The sequence below is a fragment of the Hyperolius riggenbachi genome, chromosome 3 (genome assembly GCF_040937935.1).
Source record: "Hyperolius riggenbachi isolate aHypRig1 chromosome 3, aHypRig1.pri, whole genome shotgun sequence".
NCBI classification, from domain to species: domain Eukaryota; kingdom Metazoa; phylum Chordata; class Amphibia; order Anura; family Hyperoliidae; genus Hyperolius; species Hyperolius riggenbachi.
Window position 1 is genome coordinate 491,729,482 of NC_090648.1, and position 22,066 is coordinate 491,751,547.

General features: G+C 44.6%; 1 protein-coding gene across 4 annotated transcripts in view; it reads right to left on the reverse strand.

Moving 5' to 3' along the window:
- The window catches only part of KIAA0930 (KIAA0930 ortholog), a 66,314-nt gene that overhangs the window by 17,640 nt on the left and 26,608 nt on the right, over positions 1 to 22,066 (reverse strand). The window contains exons 2-3 of one of the 4 annotated variants that reach the window (XM_068273076.1): positions 7,561 to 7,709; positions 2,605 to 2,709 (exon numbers count right to left, since the gene is read on the reverse strand). In XM_068273076.1, the coding sequence (XP_068129177.1) occupies positions 2,605 to 2,709; positions 7,561 to 7,709 (254 nt within the window). Of the gene's footprint in view, positions 1 to 2,604; positions 2,713 to 7,533; positions 7,710 to 22,066 lie in introns of all 4 variants that reach the window. The other 3 variants (XM_068273075.1, XM_068273074.1, XM_068273073.1) reach the window with 3 other exon arrangements.

Genomic DNA, 22,066 nt, shown 5'->3' on the forward strand with positions numbered 1-22,066 from the left:
TCTGAAATCAATGGCTAGTAATACCTCCCCTTCCTCCTCCTGCCCAGACTGAGCTCCCATAAGCCCTTGCTACTGCCTGAAAATGCCAAAGGCACTGTGAAAAGCTGTGGGCGAGTCTTGTTTAGTTTATAGAGTATTAAAGTATTAAAACAAAACAAAAAAAAGTATTTGGCTTGAGGCATGCCCTATTAACTATATGAAAGGAACACAATTATGCAATGAGTAAAGTTTATCTCGGATCCACTTTAAATCTTGCTTGTGTCGTTACATTACGAAATTATCAATCTACCACACACCTAACAATCTTGCAAAAAATTGATCAAAAATGTCCGCCACTCCCAATCAAGAAAAAAAAAAAAATGGGAAATCCAATCAGAATTATTTTCGAACAACAAAAAAAAGCTACGAGTTTTACATAGAAACTATCGTTTTCATCTAATTGCTGTAAAATTGGATCATTTTATTGTATCTTATGTGGACACCTTTACATGTTGACCAAGGAATCTGACAGGAGGTGGAGCCTCATTGTTACAACACTTTGCCAATTCTTTCCTGATTGCCAGCAATTGGCAAAGAACAGAAACGCTGCTGAAATGTGCCCCTTTGTGAACCAACCCTTCCTGTACTTCCACACCCCCTAGTGGTGGCAGCAGGCTGACACACCCACATGGCATTTGCAACAAATACCCAAAAGGCAGCAAAAGGTTATTTACCAAAATCCCCAAAATGTCCTGAGCTGAACAACTGAACAAACACGGGGGATTTCTGCAGCTAAAGAGGAATCTGACATCTAGTCGTAGTTATTGTTCTGACATTTAAAATTTGACAAAACGATCCGCTAGTCAATTCCTTCACTCTCGCGCTGGACAATGTAAGGAAGATATAATTAGAGCGAGTTTCAGTCTCACTTCTGTAATACGAGAAACATCTGCCAGCAAAACGGGAACTGAAACTCCTCCTATAGAAACGGTCCCCACAGCAGCCACATGGGCAGAGTCACCAATGCAGAAGAAGGACACAGGTGATAAAAAAACACCATACTACAAATTTAAAGTGAACCAGAGACGAAGGACCCCCATATTTTACCATATATATCAGTGGGAACATTAGAGAAAACACCTACCCTGCTCTCTGTTACATCCTTCACTGCTCAGCCTGCTTGTTATCAGCCCTGATAAAATCCATGACTGAGCATTCAGTCTGGCTTTGCTCAGGAATCATTATAGCTTTGTCTGTCTTCTCTGATGTATTTTCAAGCCCAAGCCTGTCCCCTTCTGGCTCTGCTATAATGATTCCTGAGCAAAGCTAGACTGAATGCTCAGTCGGGGATTTTATCAGGGCTGATAAGAAGCAAGCTGAGCAGTGAATAATAAAAAAAGAGAGCAGAGTAGGTATTTTCTGTAATGTTCTCACTGATATAGATGGTAAAACTAGTGAACTTAGCCCGAAACAGGCAAGGTCTTTAACTGTGCATGCACGCTTGCACCCTCCGCGCGCACGCAACCGCCATGCGCGCCCGCACACGCCCACCACCTCTGGCGCCGTCCTCCCTCAGCTCTCCTCGGTGTCTCTGCGTCCCTCCCTGCACATGCACAGTAAAAAAAAAGCACTGACACAGGGACATGACGGACGCAGAGAAACAGGGAAATTATATAAAGAGATACATGAGGGTGCTTTGTCTCTGGTTCTCTTTAAACTGAATATAACAATAAAAAGCCATTTACTCCAGTCTGATTTCTGCACCACCAGGAACTGTGTAAACATTTCCCATTTCTTACCGTACTACAGCCGTGTCACAGATCGCAGCACAGGGCCTATCGGGTGCGTCAGCCTGGTGACTGCAGATTACTCACGCAGGGGAGAGTAATGCCAGGTACACACACCATACAATCTTCTGGCAGATTTACCTGCCAGTTCCATTTTTTCCAACATGTCCGATCTGAATTTCGATCGATTTTCCACTCACTTCTATGGAAATCGATCGGAACATCGATCAAAATTCAGATCAAAAATGTTAGGAAAAAAAATCGATCTGGCAAATAAATCTGTAAGAAAATTGTATCGTGTGTACCTAGGATAAAGCCTGGTGCAGACTTTCAATTATGATTGACCAATCACTGCCCAAAGTTACCATGTAGTACAAGTGTTTACCTACAAAGGCTGCTCATAGTATTCAATATCTCTGGACCCTCATACTACATGAAGGTGTAAAATCGGTCAATGATTGACCAATCATAATTGGAAGTGTGTACCAGACTTTACCAGATGTAACTGGGCAGGATGTACGTTAGAGAGAGTGCACCAATATGTAATGATTATGTGAACTGATAAAATTGCTACTTCAGCTTACACATTCACGACAAGCAGGCAATGACGGAACATTTATATTAGTAATATTAGCACGTGAGACGGCGTGTAATATTACAGCATGTTTCTCCATGTGAAGTGTAATGATCGTTATTAGATGGGAGGAGCTTGCGACCCCTACCTGGGTTACATCATACAGTAGCACGGCTTGCTTGATGTGTATCTGAACTCTGAGGTGGCAGATTTTCTCCATTTATTTTTTTCCCGGCCCCCCTTCCAGACACAGACACCACTGACCTTCTGCAGAATGAGGTTCAGATAGACGCTCTCCTCCCAATCGATGTCGGGGTCCCCTAGTCCCGGCAGCTTCTTAGAGTCCTTTCGATAGACCTCCACCTCCACCTGCTGGAGACCACCGGAATAGCAGATGAGGGGAGAGGGCAAGAAAAAGGCCAGCAAAGCTGGAAATAACAGCTCAGGGAAACAAACACACCCAACACTAACCCTGCTAATTCCCAGCTATGAAAGTTTGTAAAAATTATATGTATTGCATTTGGTACTAAAATTAAATGGAGAAACTTGTTATGCAGCAATGCACCTCTCCACACGTGACCTCTGATTCCTGGCTCATTGCCTGTTTGTAAATAGAGGTAAACTAGCTGTAGCGTGTGCTGATCACTGCTGCCTCCTGTATGTACAGTATAAGCTGTCACTCTATGCCTGTACTGATAGTAAGCTAGCTGCAGTGTGTGCTTATCTCTGCTGCCTCCAGTATGTACAGTATAAGCTGTTACTCTGTGCCTGTAATGATAGTAAACTAGCTGCAGTGTGTGCTGATCTCTGCTACCCCCAGTATGTGCAGTATAAGCAGTTACTCTCTGCCTGTACTGATAGTAAACTAGCTGCAGTGTGTGCTGATCGCTGTTGCCTCCAGTGTGTACAGTATAAGCTGTTACTTTGTGCCTGTACTGATAGTAAACTAGCTGCAGTGTGTGCTGATCGCTGTTGCCTCCAGTATGTACACTATAAGCTGTTACTCTGTGCCTGTACTGATAGTAAACTAGCTGCAGTGTGTGATGATCTCTGCTACCTCCAGTATGTACAGTATAAGCTGTTACTCTGTGCCTGTACTGATAGTAAACTAGCTGCAGTGTGTGCTGATCGCTGTTGCCTCCAGTATGTACACTATAAGCTGTTACTCTGTGCCTGTACTGATAGTAAACTAGCTGCAGTGTGTGCTGATCTCTGCTACCTCCAGTATGTACAGTATAAGCTGTTACTCTGTGCCTGTACTGATAGTAAACTAGCTGCAGTGTGTGCTGATCGCTGTTGCCTCCAGTATGTACACTATAAGCTGTTACTCTGTGCCTGTACTGATAGTAAACTAGCTGCAGTGTGTGCTGATCTCTGCTACCTCCAGTATGTACAGTATAAGCTGTTACTCTGTGCCTGTACTGATAGTAAACTAGCTGCAGTGTGTGCTGATCGCTGTTGCCTCCAGTATATACAGTATAAGCTGTTACTCTGTGCCTGTACTGATAGTAAACTAGCTGCAGTGTGTGCTGATCGCTGTTGCCTCCAGTATATACAGTATAAGCTGTTACTCTGTGCCTGTACTGATAGTAAACTAGCTGCAGTGTGTGCTGATCGCTGTTGCCTCCAGTATATACAGTATAAGCTGTTACTCTGTGCCTGTACTGATCGTAAACTAGCTGCAGTGTGTGCTGATCGCTGTTGCCTCCAGTATATACAGTATAAGCTGTTACTCTGTGCCTGTACTGATCGTAAACTAGCTGCAGTGTGTGCTTATCGCTGTTGCCTCCAGTATATACAGTATAAGCTGTTACTCTGTGCCTGTACTGATCGTAAACTAGCTGCAGTGTGTGCTGATCGCTGTTGCCTCCAGTATATACAGTATAAGCTGTTACTCTGTGCCTGTACTGATCGTAAACTAGCTGCAGTGTGTGCTTATCGCTGTTGCCTCCAGTATATACAGTATAAGCTGTTACTCTGTGCCTGTACTGATAGTAAACTAGCTGCAGTGTGTGCTGATCGCTGTTGCCTCCAGTATATACAGTATAAGCTGTTACTCTGTGCCTGTACTGATAGTAAGCTAGCTGCAGTGTGTGCTGATCGCTGTTGCCTCCAGTATATACAGTATAAGCTGTTACTCTGTGCCTGTACTGATAGTAAACTAGCTGCAGTGTGTGCTGATCGCTGCTACCTCCAGTATGTACAGTATAAGCCAGGCTTTCTCAACCAGGGTTCCTTGAATACTCTGCAGGGGTTCCTTGGCATTTTCCCCCATCGTGGGGGAAGTATAATAGAGCACACTATAATAGGTGGTACTGTAACTAGAAGCACTAAATTGGGGGCACAGGAGACAGTATAATGAGTGGCAGTGTAATAGGGGTAGTGAAATAAACAGCTACCCATACTTTTAAAAACCATGCCTCCTGCAAAATAAATGTAGGGGTTCATCGAGATAAAAAAATTGTTTGCAGGGGTTCCCTGATATCCCAAAGTTATTTGCAGGGTTCCTCCAGGGTAGAAAGGTTGAGAAAGGCTGGTATAAGCTGTTACTCTGTGCCTGTACTGATAGTAAACTAGCAGCACAGAGATAGGTGAAGTCATGCAGCAGAATTCTGAGTTTGCTATTGGCACACATACATCTCATTCTAACAGATCCAGTCAGACGAGACAGGCGATGTGAGGTTTTCAGCTTTTTCAGGGGTAGAAAACACTCCACTAAACTCCACAATAGCCACAGCACGGAAAATCCCGTCACCTAAATCTGTCAGATCAGTTTAACAATCCCATCCTTCCTAAGCCAGCTCTGTGCACATTACACAGGAGAGGAGCTCAGAGACCAGGCGAGACAACGCAGGCTAATAATAAGGCTGATGTCAGCCAATCAGAGTGGGCATTCTGGTCTCTCTGTGAAATATCCCACCAGTGAGAGGGATATGGAAGCTGCCATGTTTATTCTTTACTTCCTTTCTGCTCTAAAAGATCCGCAACAGCATAATAACCTTTAAAGAAAAACATTTTTGTTACAAACTGATAGAAATCCTGCAATAAATCTGCAGTGTGTCTACTTCCTGCTTTCATGGAAGCAGACATAGGGTTAACATCCTGTGTTTACAAATTAGCTGCTTTGCCATGGCAGAGGAGATTCCTGATCTGGAATAGCTGAGATATCAAATTACAATGGTGATTAGTTACAGATGAGGGGAAATTAGACAGACTATATAGCCCTCTCTCTTCAGGTGTCTCATTTCAGGTGTTCTTTAAAAAGGTAGAGTCACCATTAAGACATAAACAGACCCTTTTTGCAGACTCGCTCCTTCCGCAGACCCAACCCTATTAGAATTACAGCCAGAACCCGAAGGCTGGCCACTTCAAGTGCTGGCCAGGCAAAACTAGAAGTGGCCTTCTCACTGTGACCAATGTAGGAAATTAAGATTTCAGAGATTCCCGGCAGCTGCCCAATTACTGTTTCAATGTGACAAATAAAGCCGGCTTCTCGGCTCTGGCTCCTCCCCCTGTCCCCCTCCTGCAGAGCGGGTGCCGGCAGAAGCAATGTCTGCAGCATTCACGCTCTGCTTCCCTGCCACGACGTATGACTCTGGGTGGGAAGCGCGTGTCCACGGCTGCCAGAGCTAAATAGGAGGATGGGGGGAGGAGCCAGAGCCAGGAAGGCGGCTTCATTTGTCATAGCGAGTATAAGGCGTCCGCCGGGGATTACTGAAATCTTTTTTTCATTTCTTACATTGGCCGTAGTAAGGCGGCCACTCCTAGTTTTGCCCGGCCACAACCTGAAAAGTTCAGACATCGGGTTCTGGCCGTAACCTATTCGTGAGACGTGACTGCTGGGAGGCCTCCTGATCTGGGCGGTACTAATGCCGTTTCTATTCAGACCTTGCCAAAAAAAATACAGAAAAGCCCAAAATTCCCAACATTCATAAGAATTCTTCTGGGATTGGAGGATTAGAAAGCCGCTGAGCTGTGTAACCATGGTGAGAGGAACCCCAAACACCAATAACGGTTCAGGGGGACTCCACACAGAGGGGCTCTGTCTCCAGAAATACCCCAACATGGGCGAGAGTTACAGATCACAAGACTTTATTCCAAACTGCCAAGTCATCTCCAGCCTCACACAGCTGCATTTCTATTCATAAGATTCCAAAGTGCACCTGTCACTGCGTTCCAGTCCCCTCATCTAACCTCATCATGAGACTCTTTCTCTTGGGAACACCTGTATGAAAGTAGTTACTAATCCAGCTTCCTCCTCCACTATCTGACAAGAAACACAACTGGGACCTTAAAGAGAGACTGAAGCGAGTATAAAACTCGCTTCAGCTCTTATATTCAGCAGGGTAATGTGTGCCCCTGCTAAAACGCCGCTATCCCGCGGCTGAACGGGGGTCTCTTACCCCCAAATCCCCTCGTCTACTCACAGGGATCTCTTCTTGTTTGAGGCAGGGCTAATGCACGCAGCCCTGCCTCACACGCGTCTATCAGCGCATATCTCCGCCTCTCCCCCGCCCCTCTCAGTCTTCCTTCACTGAGAGGGGCGGGGGAGAGGCGGCGATGCGCCGCTGATAGACGGCACTGAGAGGCAGGGCTGCAGCCATTAGCCCTGCCTCAACAGCAGCAAAATCTACGACCAAGTTGGTCGTAGATTTTGCAAGGGGGGTTTTGGGGGGTAAGGGACCCCCGTTCAGCCGTGGGATAGCGGCGTTTTAGCAGGGGCACACATGCCCCTGCTGAATATAAGCTCTGAAGCGAGATTTATTCTCGCTTCAGAGTCTCTTTAAATACAGCTTGTATACACTGTAAAGAGGTGGGGGATGGGGGGGGGGGGGGACCACTAGACACCAAGTATGCTGTATGGGAGAAGCCAGAAAGATCAGCAAGACTGCCAGGCAACTGGTATAGTTTAAAAGTAAATAAATCTGGCAGCCTCCATATCACTCATTTCGTGCGCACTTTATCACTCGCTTCAATGGCATTTCATGAAACTCCCCCTTAAATTATAATCAGAATCTGAGCGTAACAAGGCGGAGCCAAACCAGATTTTGTTTAAAAAAACCCTTTAAACGCAGAGTCCAGCTTTACACAAAGACATAAAATGGAACGTTTAGGGTCGGATCCAGAGGAAATAAACGAGGTGACGTAATAAATAAAATGAACAGACAACGAAGACGGTTTTCTAAGATTTACCCTGCGCGGCAATCCTCTGCTAGTCACCTTTTTTCCATCGATGCCGTCGCTGGCGACATAGGCCAGCTTCCGCCGCACGTAGAAGAGCATGTCGTCCTGCCGCGGCGCCCACTTCTCCATGAAATACGTGGAGTACATCCAAGTCCAGAACACAATGCGGTCATCTTTAAGACAGCCTGGAAAACAAAAGAAAGAAGAAAGGTCTAATAAACAAAATAGTTATTTGAATGTATGACCACACCAATTTTTGTGAAAGGCATAATGTGAATACAGCCAGGAGGCCCCCATGTCAAGCACCGGTATACACCCCATGACAAGCACCGGTATACCCCCCCGCCCCCCCCCCCCCCCCCCCCCAACCACATACTGTACACACACAGGCCCGGCACAGAGCTATCACTTCATTACCGAAGCGGCACTTAAAGAGACTCTGAAGTCTAATTTTTTCCATATTTTTTCCAATGTAATCATGTTTAGCATTATAGCCTAAAGGGAATTGCCGCAATCCCGCCGAAAAACGAGGGTTTATTAATAGAGAAATAGCCCTGCAAAGCTCCACTACTTTGCAGGTCACAGATTGTGCTGCCCTGGAGAGGCGGAGCTTTGTGCTGTAGCTCTGCCTCTCCGCAATCAATCGCCGCGGATCTCCGAGGGGCGGGACGAGGCAGCGATCGGCAGAGATTGACAGCGGAGGAGGCAGAGCTACAGCTCAAAGCTCTGCCTCTTCTAGGAAGTAAAGCCCTGCGAGCCCGAAAGCTTTGCAGGGCTTTTTCTCTATTAATAAACCCTCGTTTTTCGTCGGGAATGCAGCGATTCCCTTTAGGCTATACTGCTAAACATGATTACATAAAAAAAAAAAAAAACATGGAAAAAAAATTAGACTTCAGAGGCTGTTTAATTAACCTCCGAGTCCTTGGCATTCTGATTCTGCGCAGCCGCAAGGCCGTGCGTGGTTTTTTAAACCTATTTTTTTTTTTAAAATCATGTAGCTAGCTACATGAACCCCCCCCCCCCCCCCCTGCCGATTCCCACCCACCCTTCCGAACGCCGGCAGCGATCATGCCCATCAGGACATCCCGTTCTGAACGGGATTTCCTTCAGGGCTTCCCCCGTCGCCATGGCGAGGAACAGCATGATGTCATCGACTTTGTGACATCATAGGGAGTCCCGATCCTTCCCCCCCCAGCGGTGCCTGCCACTGATTGGCCAGGCTGCGCACAGGGCCCTGGGGGGGGGGGGGCCCTATTACGCGGCAGGTAGCTGCGGATCAGCGGCGAGCGGAGAAACATGCAGCTAGCAAAGCGCGATAGACATGGGTATGCACAGTGCCAAAACACACTAATAACTATGCTGCATTCCTTTTTTCTTTCTCTGCCTGAAAAAGTTAAATATCAGGTATGTAAGTGGCTGACTCAGTCCTGACTCAGACAGGAAGTGACTACAGTGTGACCCTCACTGATAAGAAATTCTGACTATAAAACACTTTCCTAGCAGAAAATGGCTTCTTAGAGCAGGAAAGAGATAAAAAGGAGCACTCGTTCATAAATTTTATCTCTGGCATACTTCAATGAATGTGTCATTGAGCAAAAACAATAAAAAAGTTAAAACTTAAAAAGTAGATTTAAACATAACATAAAACCGTGGAATATCTTAAAAAGTCATTTTTAGGAGAAGGAAGATGGATACAATTGTTTATTTCATTAGTTTATTTTCGCCTCGAGTGTCCTTTAATGTTGACTGATGAATGGAAACAGACAGGAAGCAGTGTTTATTAAAGGACCACTCCAGTAAAAAAGTAAGCAGTTAAAATCTGATAGAACCGACCAGTCCATCTCCTCATGGGGGTACTCAGGGTTTTCTTTGTTTTGAAAAGTATTTCAGTGAACGGCATTTGCTGAGTTGAACTGACAAAATAGTGTGCAAGCGAGTAGGGAGGCTGGTTGGTATCTTACTATTTTACATCATCACTAATGATACAATCTTGATTGCACAATCTTACCGCATATATGCTAAGGTGCCCATAAACTGTACAATTTTTTTCATCAAATGCGATGTTTCGATACATGTTTTACAATTGAAAATAAATCGATTGTTCCCATAAAGGAGTCGATTAGGGTATTTTCTCTCTTCAGATACAATTGTAAAATTCAACTTTCAGATCGATGGAATTTTCAGTTCCATAGAACCGTTTTACATCGATTTCTACCTAACGCTGAGCTGTTTTCTGTACAATACGATTATAAATATTGCGGCAAAAGATCACATCTGATGAAAATATTGTACCGTTAATGGGCACCTCAATATAAGGGACTACCTACAGTATCCATGCAAAGTAAAGTCGCTCAGTTTATCATTATTTAGTACTTATATAGCGCCGACATCTTCCCTAGCGCTGTACAGAGTCTATTGTCTTGTCACTAACTGTCCCTCAGAGGAGCTCACAATCTAGTCTCTACCATAGTCACATGTCTATGTATGTATCGTGTAGTGCATGTATCGTAGTCAAGGGCCAATTTAGGGGAAAGCCAATGAACTTATCTGTATGTTTTTGGGGTGTGGGAGGAAACCAGGGTGCCTGGAGGAAACCCACGCAGACACGGGGAGAACATATAAACTCTTTGCAGATGTTGACCTGGCTGGGATTTGAATCGGGGACCCAGCGCTGCAAGGCGAGGGCGCTAACCACTATGCCACCGTGCTGCCCAGTTTACCCTTCTACTACATTGATCTGGTAGAACTGTACAGGGAAGACTGCATCATTAGTGGACACCTTCAGACTTGTGCTTAAAGTGGACCTGAACTCTTGCACAGTACAGAAGGAAAACAGAGAAATGCACCCTGTATGTATTTAGAGAGTTTAGCCTGTCTAATTCCCCTTCATCTGTGTCTAATCACAACTGTAATTTGCTCTCTCAGCTGACTGCCTTGACAGAGCAGCTAATTTGTAAACACAGGATGTTAGCAATAGGTCTGCTTCCATGAAAGCAACAGTAGACACTCTGCACATTTATTGCAGGATTTGTATCAGCTTTTTCTTTAAAGGTTATTATGCTGCTGCTTATCTTTTAGAGCAGAGAGGAAGATCTGAGTTTAGGACCGCTTTAAATCTGATTTAATATAGAGTGGCTTCGGCGGTATCCATGGAAACAGTCCATCGGAGCAGCTGTGTGGGGTGATCAAAGAGGGACACCCTGAGAGAAAGAACACAGGAGCCCCAATGGTGTAGTAGATCACAAAAAGGAGCCGATTGGAGTAGAGAGTGGTCCTCACAAACTAAGGTTGCAGGTGGGCAACCAACCATTGAAGGCAGGTGGAGATTAGAGATGGCCCGAATTGTTCGCAGCGAACTGGCCATGGGGAATGACCTCAGGGTCATTTCCGCATTTGTCCTATTACGTATTACTGCGCAGACGCTTTCGCAGCGTCCTTGATTGCTCGTCTGCAGCCGGGATTGCTCTGCGTGACGTCATGTGCATGCGCAGCGCACTCCCAGCTGCAGGTGGGCAATCAAGGATGCGCTTCCGCTGGGAAAGCGTCCATGCGTAATATGACAAATGCGGAAATTACCCCGAGGTCATTCCCCATGGCCTGTTCGATGCGTACAGTTCGCCACATCACTAGTGGAGATCAACAACCCCGACTCCACTCAGGTGTCCAGAGGCAATGGACGCGGTGCACTCCTAGCAAAGAGTTCCAAGTTGTTTGTAAGGGTGGGAGAACACCTTACAAAAACAGAACACCCCTCCCAAAGGAGGGTGGGTAACACAAGGGGAAAGAGGCGCCCAAATGGTGATATAACAGAAACAGTTAAAGGAAAAGGTTGAGGTGGCTTGCCTCAAATGACAACAAATATAAGGCCTGAGGAAGAGGGTGAGGACCCACGAAACACGTTGCCTGTGTTTAATAAAATTTGTGAATCTTATATATGAATTTGTCATTTGAGGAAAGCCACCTCAACCTTCTTTTTTTACCTGCTTTTAAACACAGTTGTATCACCATTTGCGTGCCTTTTTCCTCCCCTGAGTCTATCAGGGTGAATATTAATAATTTACCTTGCTATCTGATGGTGGAGGGCAGTATTTCCTCCAGACAACAAAGAGTCTATAGTCAGAGCCATTGTGCAGAAGTCGGCTGTATTGCCTGACTGAAGGTTTCTATTGACTTTATGATAAGTGAAGTCCTGAGTCAGATAATGCTGAAGGGATGTGAGGACTTCTGTACTAATAGCTTCCTGTGTGTAGTGCGATACCCCCTCTCCACTCACCACACATCAGGCAGGAGGCTCCCCATGGGAATCTCTGAACTGACTGATCTGCAGGGGGAACTAAGGACACAGGAAGCCACATCTGACTGACAGAGCGATAGGGGTGGGTGTATATACAGCAGGTAGGTGTCTCTCTCGTACATCAGCGGGTGTGTGAAAAACACACGTGCTTAAAAAAAAAAAAATTACCCTTATTTTTATTTCTGTTGATGCTGTGTTGTATTATTCTAAGTTTATTTCCTGTATTCATTCCTATTCATTTAGTAGCGTACCTATTGGCTTTACAGGGTAGACTGTATAGATATTTATTTTTGTTTTTAGTATGCATTTCCTGGGATACATGCCCCCTGTATATCTTGCTTTCTATGTGAGGATATCCATCCAGTTATTTCAATGGAGCTTATTTCTCATATAGGGCTTGATTCACTAAGACAAATAGCATGCCTTATCCGAGTTAACACGCCTTATCAGAGATAACAAAGGTCCAAGCTGACAAAAAACAACAACAACAAAAAAAACTCCACTTACCTGGGGCTTCCTCCAGCCCCTGGCAGTCGTTCTGTGCCCTCGCCGCAGCTCCTCTCACTCCCGGTGTCCTGCGCTGAAGAAGCCGACCTCGCCAGGTTGGCTTCATGTGCGCTCCACTGCACGGGTCACGTGGTGTACGTGACGTCATCGGGTCTCTACTGTGCAGGCTGTATTTTTGTACAGCTTGGCCGTTTCCTTTAAGCCAGACGATTTCCAACAAAGTCGTGCTATAACCCCTCTGGAGGAGCCTCTTGCAATGGCCATGCGTGTCACTTCCTCTTCCTGCTTCATTCAGTGATGCACTTCTCTAACAGAGAAGACAGGGGTGACCCGGAAGTTATAATATAGCAGCCGCGATTTTTAAATTGAACTAAAACTATTTGGTGTAGAATAGCGATTCAGGCATCAAATGAAAGAGCACAAGCTACAGAAGGTATACATCTTTAAGTACTTAGCAGTACTGGTCGGAGTCTTAAAGGCATGCCCATGAGAGGTGCTCGGAGTCCCTTTAAAAAAAAAACACTGAGGTGAGAGTTGCCATATTTCCTTTTAAACAACACCAGTTGCCTGACTGTCCTCCTGATCCTGTGCCTCTAATACTTTTAGCCATAGACCCTGAACAAGCATGCAGCAGATCAGGTACTCTGACTGGATTAGCCATATGCTTGTTCCAGGGTTTTGTCTCAGACACTATGTATGTCAGACAACTGGCATGGTTTACAAGGAAATAAATATGGCAGCCTTCATATCACTTTCACCTTGGGTTCCCTTTAACCTTCTTGGCGGTAACCCCGAACTTAGTTCGGGGTAAGCCACCGGAGGGTGCCGCTCAGGCCCTGCTGGGCCGATTTGTTTAATTTTTTTTTTGCTGGACGCAGCTAGCACTTTGCTAGCTGCGCCAGCACCCTGATCGCCGCCGCCGCGCGCCCGATCGCCGCTATACGGTGCGGCGCGCGGCCCCCCCCCCCAGACCCCGTGCGCTGCCTGGCCAATCAGTGCCCGGCAGCGCCGAGGGGTGGCCCGGGACTCCCAATGACGACCCGACGTCAGTGACGTCATTCCGCCCCGTCGCCATGGCGACGGGGGAAGCCCTCCAGGAAATCCCGTTCTTGAACGGGATTTCCTGATCGGAGATCGCCGAAGGCGATCGAAGAGGGCGGGGGGATGCCGCTGAGCAGCGGCTATCATGTAGCGAGCCCTGGGCTCGCTACATGATATAGGAAAAAAAAATAAAACAAAAACTGCCGCGCTGCCTCCTGGCGTATTTTTTTATACCGCCAGGAGGGTTAATATAGCGAATGATTCCTGCAGCAAAGTAGGAGGTTTCTTGGCAGTCCATACTCCTCAGAGTACAGCTATCGGGCTGACAACATGCGACACCAGCGTCTGTCAGTTCCGGAATGTCACAACTGGCTGAACACTGAATGGAAAGGTAACATATTAACAACAAGAAAACATTTCATATAATTCCCATTTATGGTGCCCATACACGGTACAATTTTTTTCAATAAGAGAAAATAGATCGATTATTCCATTTGGTCAAATAGTTTTTAAAATTCTTTTCGCGGTGCCATCAAATTTTTCTGAGAATTCGAGAAAAACGATCGAATATGAAGAAAAAGTTGGTTTTAGCTAGTAGTATTGCGTGTGTGTGTGTATGTATGTATGTATGTATCACTCGAAAACGGCTTGACCGATTTGAACGAAACTTGGTATACAGATCCCTTACTACCTGGGATGATATGTTCTGGGGGTCTCGCGGCCCCCCTGCACACCTGGGCGGAGCTACAAACAGCAAATCAGATTTCACCCATTCAAGTCAATGGAAAAAAATGTAAAAGGCTGCCATTCTCACAGTAATCAAGCCAGAGTCCCCACACTTGGCACAGTTGGTCACTTGGTGACCGAAGTTACGAATCCAGGAAAAGTGGGAGGAGCATAAAACAGCCAATCAAATTTCAGCTGTTCATCTTAAATGGGAAAATGTAAACTGCAGCCATTCTTAGACTGTTAATCGCAGGGTTCTCAAACTTGCCACACTTGGTCACTGGGTGAATGTGATTAACCAATTAGCATTCCTGGACGTGAGTTTCACGTCATGCTCTGTCCCTGCCTGCATTCCCAGACGTGAAACTCACGTCCTGCAGTCTAAGCAGCGCTGTGCGCGCCCGCGCGATCCTCTCATTGGTGCATGTGAACAGAAGTTCACAGAACCAATGAGATCGTTTTTACTGTGAATGACAGCTGCCATAGCCAATGGCAGCTCTCATTCACACTGTGACAATGTAAACATTACATTGTTGCCACCTAAAGCTGCTGAAGCCTCAGATCTCTCGTCAGTGTGAGATCTGAGGTGGAGCAGCTTGTGTGCAGAGCTGTGTGAGCTGTGTGGATCCACTGTGAAAATAAATTATATTTGATTTCTGTTTTTAACCCCTTCCCAGCCTAACTATCCCTTGTGTGTTCAGTACACTGTACTGATCACACTGTACTAATCTAGCTGATCTAGCTGTCCTAGGCCCTTTTTATACTGCCCCCCTCCCCCCCCCCTATTAGTGTTTTAGTTTGCTGACCCCTTATTGATCAGTTGATCGTCATCTGATGATCTGATCTTCTGATCTCATCTCTCTCCCCCTCACATCACCTTCCTCTCTTCTACTTCCATTCCCAGCACTTTCCTCATCCTCATTCATATATATAAAAAAAAAAAAAAAAAATCTTTCTATCTATTATCTCTTTATCTTGTTCTGTACCCTATTTATAAAAAATGGCAAAGAGGCGATACACAGAACAGGAGATCGTTGCCTTGATGGAAATCAGCGGCAGCGACGAAGAATCTGACTGCGAATCTGACGGCGAAGAATGGCTGCCGGTTGAACATTCCGACCCGCTGTCAGACGGCGACTCCAGCTCTGATGAAGGTGAAGGGCCATCAGAGCAGGCAAGAGTTGCTACTGTGCATCCTGTTGTCACTGCATCAGTTCCCAGTGGCAGCGACTCTGAGACACAGGCGTCATCAGATCGCAGAGGAGGGAGCACAGCAGGCACTAGTGCTCCAGGGGCAGGCAGCCAGCAGCAAAGTCCTCAGGAACCAATGGACATTTTAGATGGCACTAGTGCTCCAGGGGCTAGCAGCCAGCAGCAAAGTCAGCAAGTACCACTGGACATGTCACACCTACTGTGGGTACCGCCAAACATGCAAGCACCCCAAATCCCTCCTTTCATTGCAAACAGTGGCTTAATGGTTGACATGACAGGGAATATGTCACCAGTCGATTTTTTCCAGCAATTCGTCAATGACGACTTTTTGCAATTTATTGTCGAGCAGACAAATTTGTATGCCTCTCAATTCATTGAGTCCCACCCCAGGTCCACTTATACCCGGAAATGGACACCAACAAACTTGTCTGAGTTGAAAGTGTTTCTAGGCCTAACTTTCAACATGGGGCTAACAAAAAAAATCGCAGCTCGCAATGTACTGGAGTACAAATCCCATACACCACACCCCTCTGTACTCATCAACTATGCCAAAGCTGCGTTATCAGATGATCATGAGATTTCTGCATTTCAATGACAATAGTCAAAACAAGAGTCCAGACAATGCAGGCAGAGACCGGCTTTTTAAATTAAGGCCGCTTATAAATCACCTTAATTTAAAATTCAGTGAAATGTGTGTGCCAGGAAGAGAAATTGCAATTGACGAATCTCTAATGCCATTTCATGGCCGGCTTGGATTCAAACAATTCATCCCCAGTAAACGAGCCAGGTATGGGGTAAAGCTCTATAAGCTTTGCGAAAGCGGATCAGGGTACACCTTTGCATTTCGCATCTATGAGGGGCGAGATAGCATGCTACAGCCAGAGGGGTGCCCAGCAGATATGGGAGCCAATGGAAAAATTGTGGTGGACCTCATGACCCCCTTACTAAATAAGGGGTATCATCTATTTGTAGACAATTTCTACACCAGCTTGCCACTTTTTAAATTTCTTTTTTCGGCTGACACCGTTGCCTGTGGTACCATCAGGGCAAACCGAAAAGGCTTTCCGCAAGAAGTCCTGAAAAAAAAATTGAAAAAGGGGGAGACTTGTAGTCTGCGCAGCAATGAAGTCCTGGCACTAAAATACAAGGACAAAAAAGATGTGCTTATGCTTTCCACCATGCACACAGAGGGCACAGTGTTAGTGACGTCTCGCCAATCAGAGACTGTCAAGCCTATTGCGATTGATGACTACAACAAGCATATGGGAGCAGTGGATCTGTCCGACCAGATGTTGGCCCCATATTTGGTAGCTAGAAAAACTAAATCCTGGTACAAGAAGGTAGGGATTTATTTGCTGCAAATGGCAATGTTCAACGCCCATGTGGCATACAGAAAAGCAGGCAATACCGGGTCATACCTGCAGTTCCAGGAACAGATCATTGCATCTTTCCTTTTTGGATCTGGCACAACACCAGTACGCAGTGACCAATCCCAGTGCGAAGACATAGTCAGACTCTGCGACAGGCACTTTATGGAAGCACTTCCTCCTAATCCCCTGAAAAAATATCCTCAGAAGAGGTGCAAAGTGTGTGCCAAACATCAAATAAGAAGGGACACAAGATATTACTGTCCAGATTGTCCCTCCCACCCAGGCCTCTGCTTTACTCCGTGTTATAAAATATACCATACGGTCACCAATTATTAGAACCATGCCTATCTCCCAAAAAAAAATTCTGTAGCCACCAGCTCTATTTGAAAAAAAAAAACTTTTCCAAAAATAAAGAAAATAGACCAGGGGCAGCCTAAGGCATGTGCCATTAATTAAGGGCCACCATTCCCAGCGGGCCACCACATTATATTCTTATTTTTATAGTTGGTCATTGTTTATGACTGTATTTTGTTCATGGTTTTTTTTTATGTTGCAGTTATACACAAATGAATATCAAACAATAAAAAAAACGTGTTTAAGAAAAGTAAAAAGACAAAAAAAGTAAAAAAAAAAAAAAAAAAGAGCTAGGCATTGCTGCTACCTCCACGTGGTGCCTGGTGGAAACAGCGAAAGCTGGCAAAATGCAGTGGATATTTCATTTCATTTTATATTTGATTTATCAGCACATAGTGGCTATGCAGTCTCTGCAGTGGATGTTGCCATTTGCCCTGCATAGGATACTATATTGACAATGGCGGATGAAGGGGCCACAAATTCTTTCTGCTGCTCCTGCACAGGCTGAATATAATGGTCAACTACGTGATCATCTAGTAACAAAATAAGGCCTATGGCACATCATTTTCATTGTGAGAAGCTGAAGAATACATTTTCCAGTGTTTTATTTCAGAGGCACCTGTCACTTTAAAAATGCTTAGCGACAAACTGTCACCAACAGTCAAAAAAATATTTATTTTCAAACAAGTGGTCACATTTGTGCAATTTTCAGCAAAACCACAAAAATGTAACGGACACAATATACCCATCTTTGTATAGCCCTGGATCTCTACTTTTCAAAATGGTGGCACTTGTAGTACTTATTTTCTGTTCTGACACACATAGGACTCTGTGAAGGAAGCTTGACGCTATAAAAAGGAAAGCGAAAAAAATGCCCTTCAAAAATCCAAGTACGCAGGTCTCTTATAAAGGCCCACTACGTGGTCAGCTAGTAACAAAATAAGGCCTATAGCACATCATTTTAACCAGGAAGGGCCAAAGAACATTTTTTGAAGTGTTTTATATCAAAATCACTTGTCATGTGAAAATTAGGCAGGGTGAAAAGTGACAAAAATGTATATTTTCTGCTTTTACATCTGTTTTTCCTTGTCATATGCATATGAAATAAAATAATTGCTTGGAAACAATATTACTGAGAGAAAGCCTAGATTGTCCTGAAAAAAACACCACATGTTTCAATTAGATAGCATAAGTAATTAAAAAGTTATTACTGTATTAAAAGCAACACAGCTGAGTATCAAAATTGTCAGGAATCTGAAGGGGGTAAAAACCCAGGAATGCGAAGTGGTTTTTAAGATTCAAGAAAATGGGTGGAGCCTACAACAGCCAATCAAAATTCACATATTGATTTTCAAGGGGAATATTTAAACTGCTGCTATTCTTACACTTTTAATGGCAGAGGCTTCAAACTTGCTACAGTCGGTCATTGGGTGACTGAGGTCCAAATTCACTAAAGGGGTGGGGCCACATACAGCCAATCAGATTGCCTTGGTGGATAAACTGCTTCCATTCACACATTTTTGATGCCAGGAACCTGAAAGCTCACAAACTTGGTCATTGAGTGACTGTGTGTCAAGGTTACAAAAAGTGGGCGGAGCCAAAACAACTGACTGGGAAAATATAAACTGCAGCCATTCTTACACCGTTAATGGCAGTGTTCTCAAACTTTGCACAGTTGGTCATTGGGTGACAGATTAAGATTTTGGAAGGTGGGTGGAGCCTACAACAGCCAATAAAAATTCACCTGTTGATTTTCAAAGGAAATATTTCATCTGCTACCATTCTCTTATACTGGTAAAAGCAGATGCCTCAAACCTGGTACAGTTGGTCACTGGGTGACTAGGGTCCAAATTCAGGAAGGGGGCGGAGCCACAAACAGCCAGATTTGTTTATTTTTCAATGGGAATATACAAAGTATTGATACCAAGGACCCCAAAGCTGATAAACTTGATAATTGAGTGACAGTATGTCAAGGTTAGAAAAAGTGGGCGGTGGCAACAACTTCATTTTTTACATTGCAGGGTTCCCAAACTTTACACAATTGGCCACTGGGTGACTGGGATGAATATTCAGAAATGTAGGTGGAGCCTACAACAGCCAATCAAAATGTACTTATTGATTTTCAAGGGGAATATTCACATTGCTACCATTCTTACACTGTTAGTGGCAGAGGCCTCAAACCTGATACAGTCAGTCATTGGGTGACTGGGGTCCAAAATCACTAAAGGGGTGGAGCCACAAACAGCCAATCAGATTTGTTAGATTGATTTCAGCCATTCTGTTATTGGCAGGGTTCTCAAACGTGACACAGTTGGCCACTGGGTGACTGGGACTAATATTCAGAAAAGTGGGTGGAGCCTACAGCAGCCAATCAAAATTCACCTTTTTTTTTACATTTCAGGGTTTTTTTACATTGCAGGGTTCCCAAACTTTACACAATTGGCCACTGGGTGACTGGGATGAATATTCAGAAATGTGGGTGGAGCCTACAACAGCCAATCAAAATGTACTTATTGATTTTCAAGGGGAATATTTACATTGCTGCCATTCATTCACTCTTAATGGCAGAGGCCTAACATCTGCTACAGTCAGTCACTGGGAGACTGGGGTTTAAATTCTAAAGGGAGCGGGCCAAAAACAGCCAATCAGATTTGTTTGATTTCAATGGTAAAATGCAACTTATTGATGCCAAAGACACCAAAGCTCATAAACTTGGTCATTAAGTGACTGTATGTCAACATTAGAAATAGTGGGCGGAGCCAAAAACAACTAACTTTTTACATGGGGAAATGTAAACTGCAGCTTTTCTTACACTGTTAATGGCAGGGTTCTCAAACTTAACACAGTTGGTCACTGGGTGACTAGGATTAATATTAGGAAAAGCAGGTGGAGCCTACGAGAGCCAATCAACATTCCCCTATTGATTTTCAAGGGGAATATTGAAACTGCAGCCATTCTCACACTGTTAATAGCAGAGGCCTCAAACCTGCAACAGTCGGTCGTTAAGTGTTTGGGGTTCAAATTCAGCAAAGGGCGGAGCCAGATTTCTTTGCTGCATAAACTGCTTCCATTAGCACAAAATTCTGATGCCAGGAACCCAAAAGCTCACAAACTTGGTCAGTGGCTGTGTGTCCAGGTTACAAAAAGTGGGTGGAGTTAAAAACAGATTTTTCTATGAAATTGTAAACTGCAGCCCTTCTTCACTGTTAATTCTCAAACTTAGCATAGCTGGTTACTGGGATTAATATTCAGAAAAGTGGGTGGAGCCTAAAAAATGCCAATCAAAAATCACATGTCACTTTTCAAGGAGAATATTAAAATTGCTTCCATTCTTGCACTTATGGCACAAGCCTCATACCTGGTACAGTTGGTCATTGGGTCACTGAGGTTCAAATTCAGTAAAGGGGACAGAGCCACAAACAGTGAATCAGATTTGTTTCATTTCATGGGAAAATACAAATTATTGATGCCATGGACCCCAAAACTCACAAACTTGGGCATTGAGTAGTGACTTTGTGTCCAGGTTACAAAAAGTGGGCGGAGCCAAAAACAACATTCACTGGGAAAGTGTAAACTGCAGCCCTTCTTACACTGTTTATTTCAGGGTTCCCAATCTTTGCCCAGATGGTCACTGAGTGACTGAGATTAATATTCAGGGAAGTGGGTGGAGCCTATAATAGCCAATCAAAATTCCCCTGTTGATTTTCAAGTGGAATATTTAAATTGCTGCCATTTTTACACTGTTAATAGCAGATGCCTCAAACCTGCTACAGTTGGTCATTGGGTGACTGGGGTTCAAATGCTGGAGAGGGGCAGAGCCACAAACCGCGAATCTGATTTGTTTAATTTCTATGGGAATATACAAATTATTGATGCCAAAGACCCCAAAGCTCACAAACTTGGTCATTGACTGTTTGGGTGTTAGGGTTAGAAAGTGGGCGGAGCCAACACCAGTCAAATACATACCCGGGCAATGCCGGGTCATCAGTGGGTGGAGACAAATACAAATTTCACTGGGAAAATGTAAACTGCAGCCATTCTGTTAATGGCAGGGTTTTTAAACTTTGCACAGTTGGTCAATGGGTGACTGGGATTAATATTCAAAAAAGTGGGTGGAGTCTACAAAAGTGAATCAAACTTCACCTGTTGCTTTTCAAAGGGAATATTTAATTGCTACCATTCTTAAACTGTTAATGGCACAGGCCTCAAACCTGGTACAGTTGGTTATTGGGTGACTGGGGTTCAAATTCAGAAAAGGGGGTGGAGCCACACACAGCCATTCAGATTTGTTTCATTTCAATGCAAATTATTGATACCAAAGACTGCAAAGCTCACAAACTTGGTCAGTGAGTAATTGGGTGTTAGGGTTAGAAAAAGTAGGTGGAGCCAACACCAGTCAAATACATACCCGGGCAACGTCGGGCAATCAGCTAGTGTACAATAAATACACTTTACCATTTCACAATAACGCAGATTTTTCCAACATGCCCGATCAGATTTTTAGCAAAACAATGAATAATCGTTTGTTTTTTTCCTCGATTAAAAAAAAAAAAAAACAATTTCCTTTGCGATTTTCACTATTCAGTTTTTTAGGTCAAATAAACGGGAAAGTCGAATGTTTCATTGTACCATGTATGGGCACCATTAAAGTGAACCAAAGACGAAGCACCCTCATGTATTTACCATATAGATCAGTGGGAACATTAGAGAAAACACCTACCCTGCTCTCTGCTTCATCCTTCACTGCTCAGTCTGCCTGTTATCAGCCCTGATAAAATCCCCGACTGAGCATTCAGTCTGGCTTTGCTCATGAATCATTATAGCTGAGTCTGTCTTCTCTGATGTCTTTTCAAGCCCAAGCCTGCCCCCTTCTGGAAAGGCCGGGCCAAGGCGAGAGAGGTTCCAGCCTCAGGGCGCAGTGTAGGAGGGGCGCACAACTCACTCAGCTATCATTCCCCTACTGTGTTTGAAGCAGAGGGAAATATGAAAAGGGGATACATGGCAGTGACTGCAAGCCAGATGACTAGAGATTAAGGTG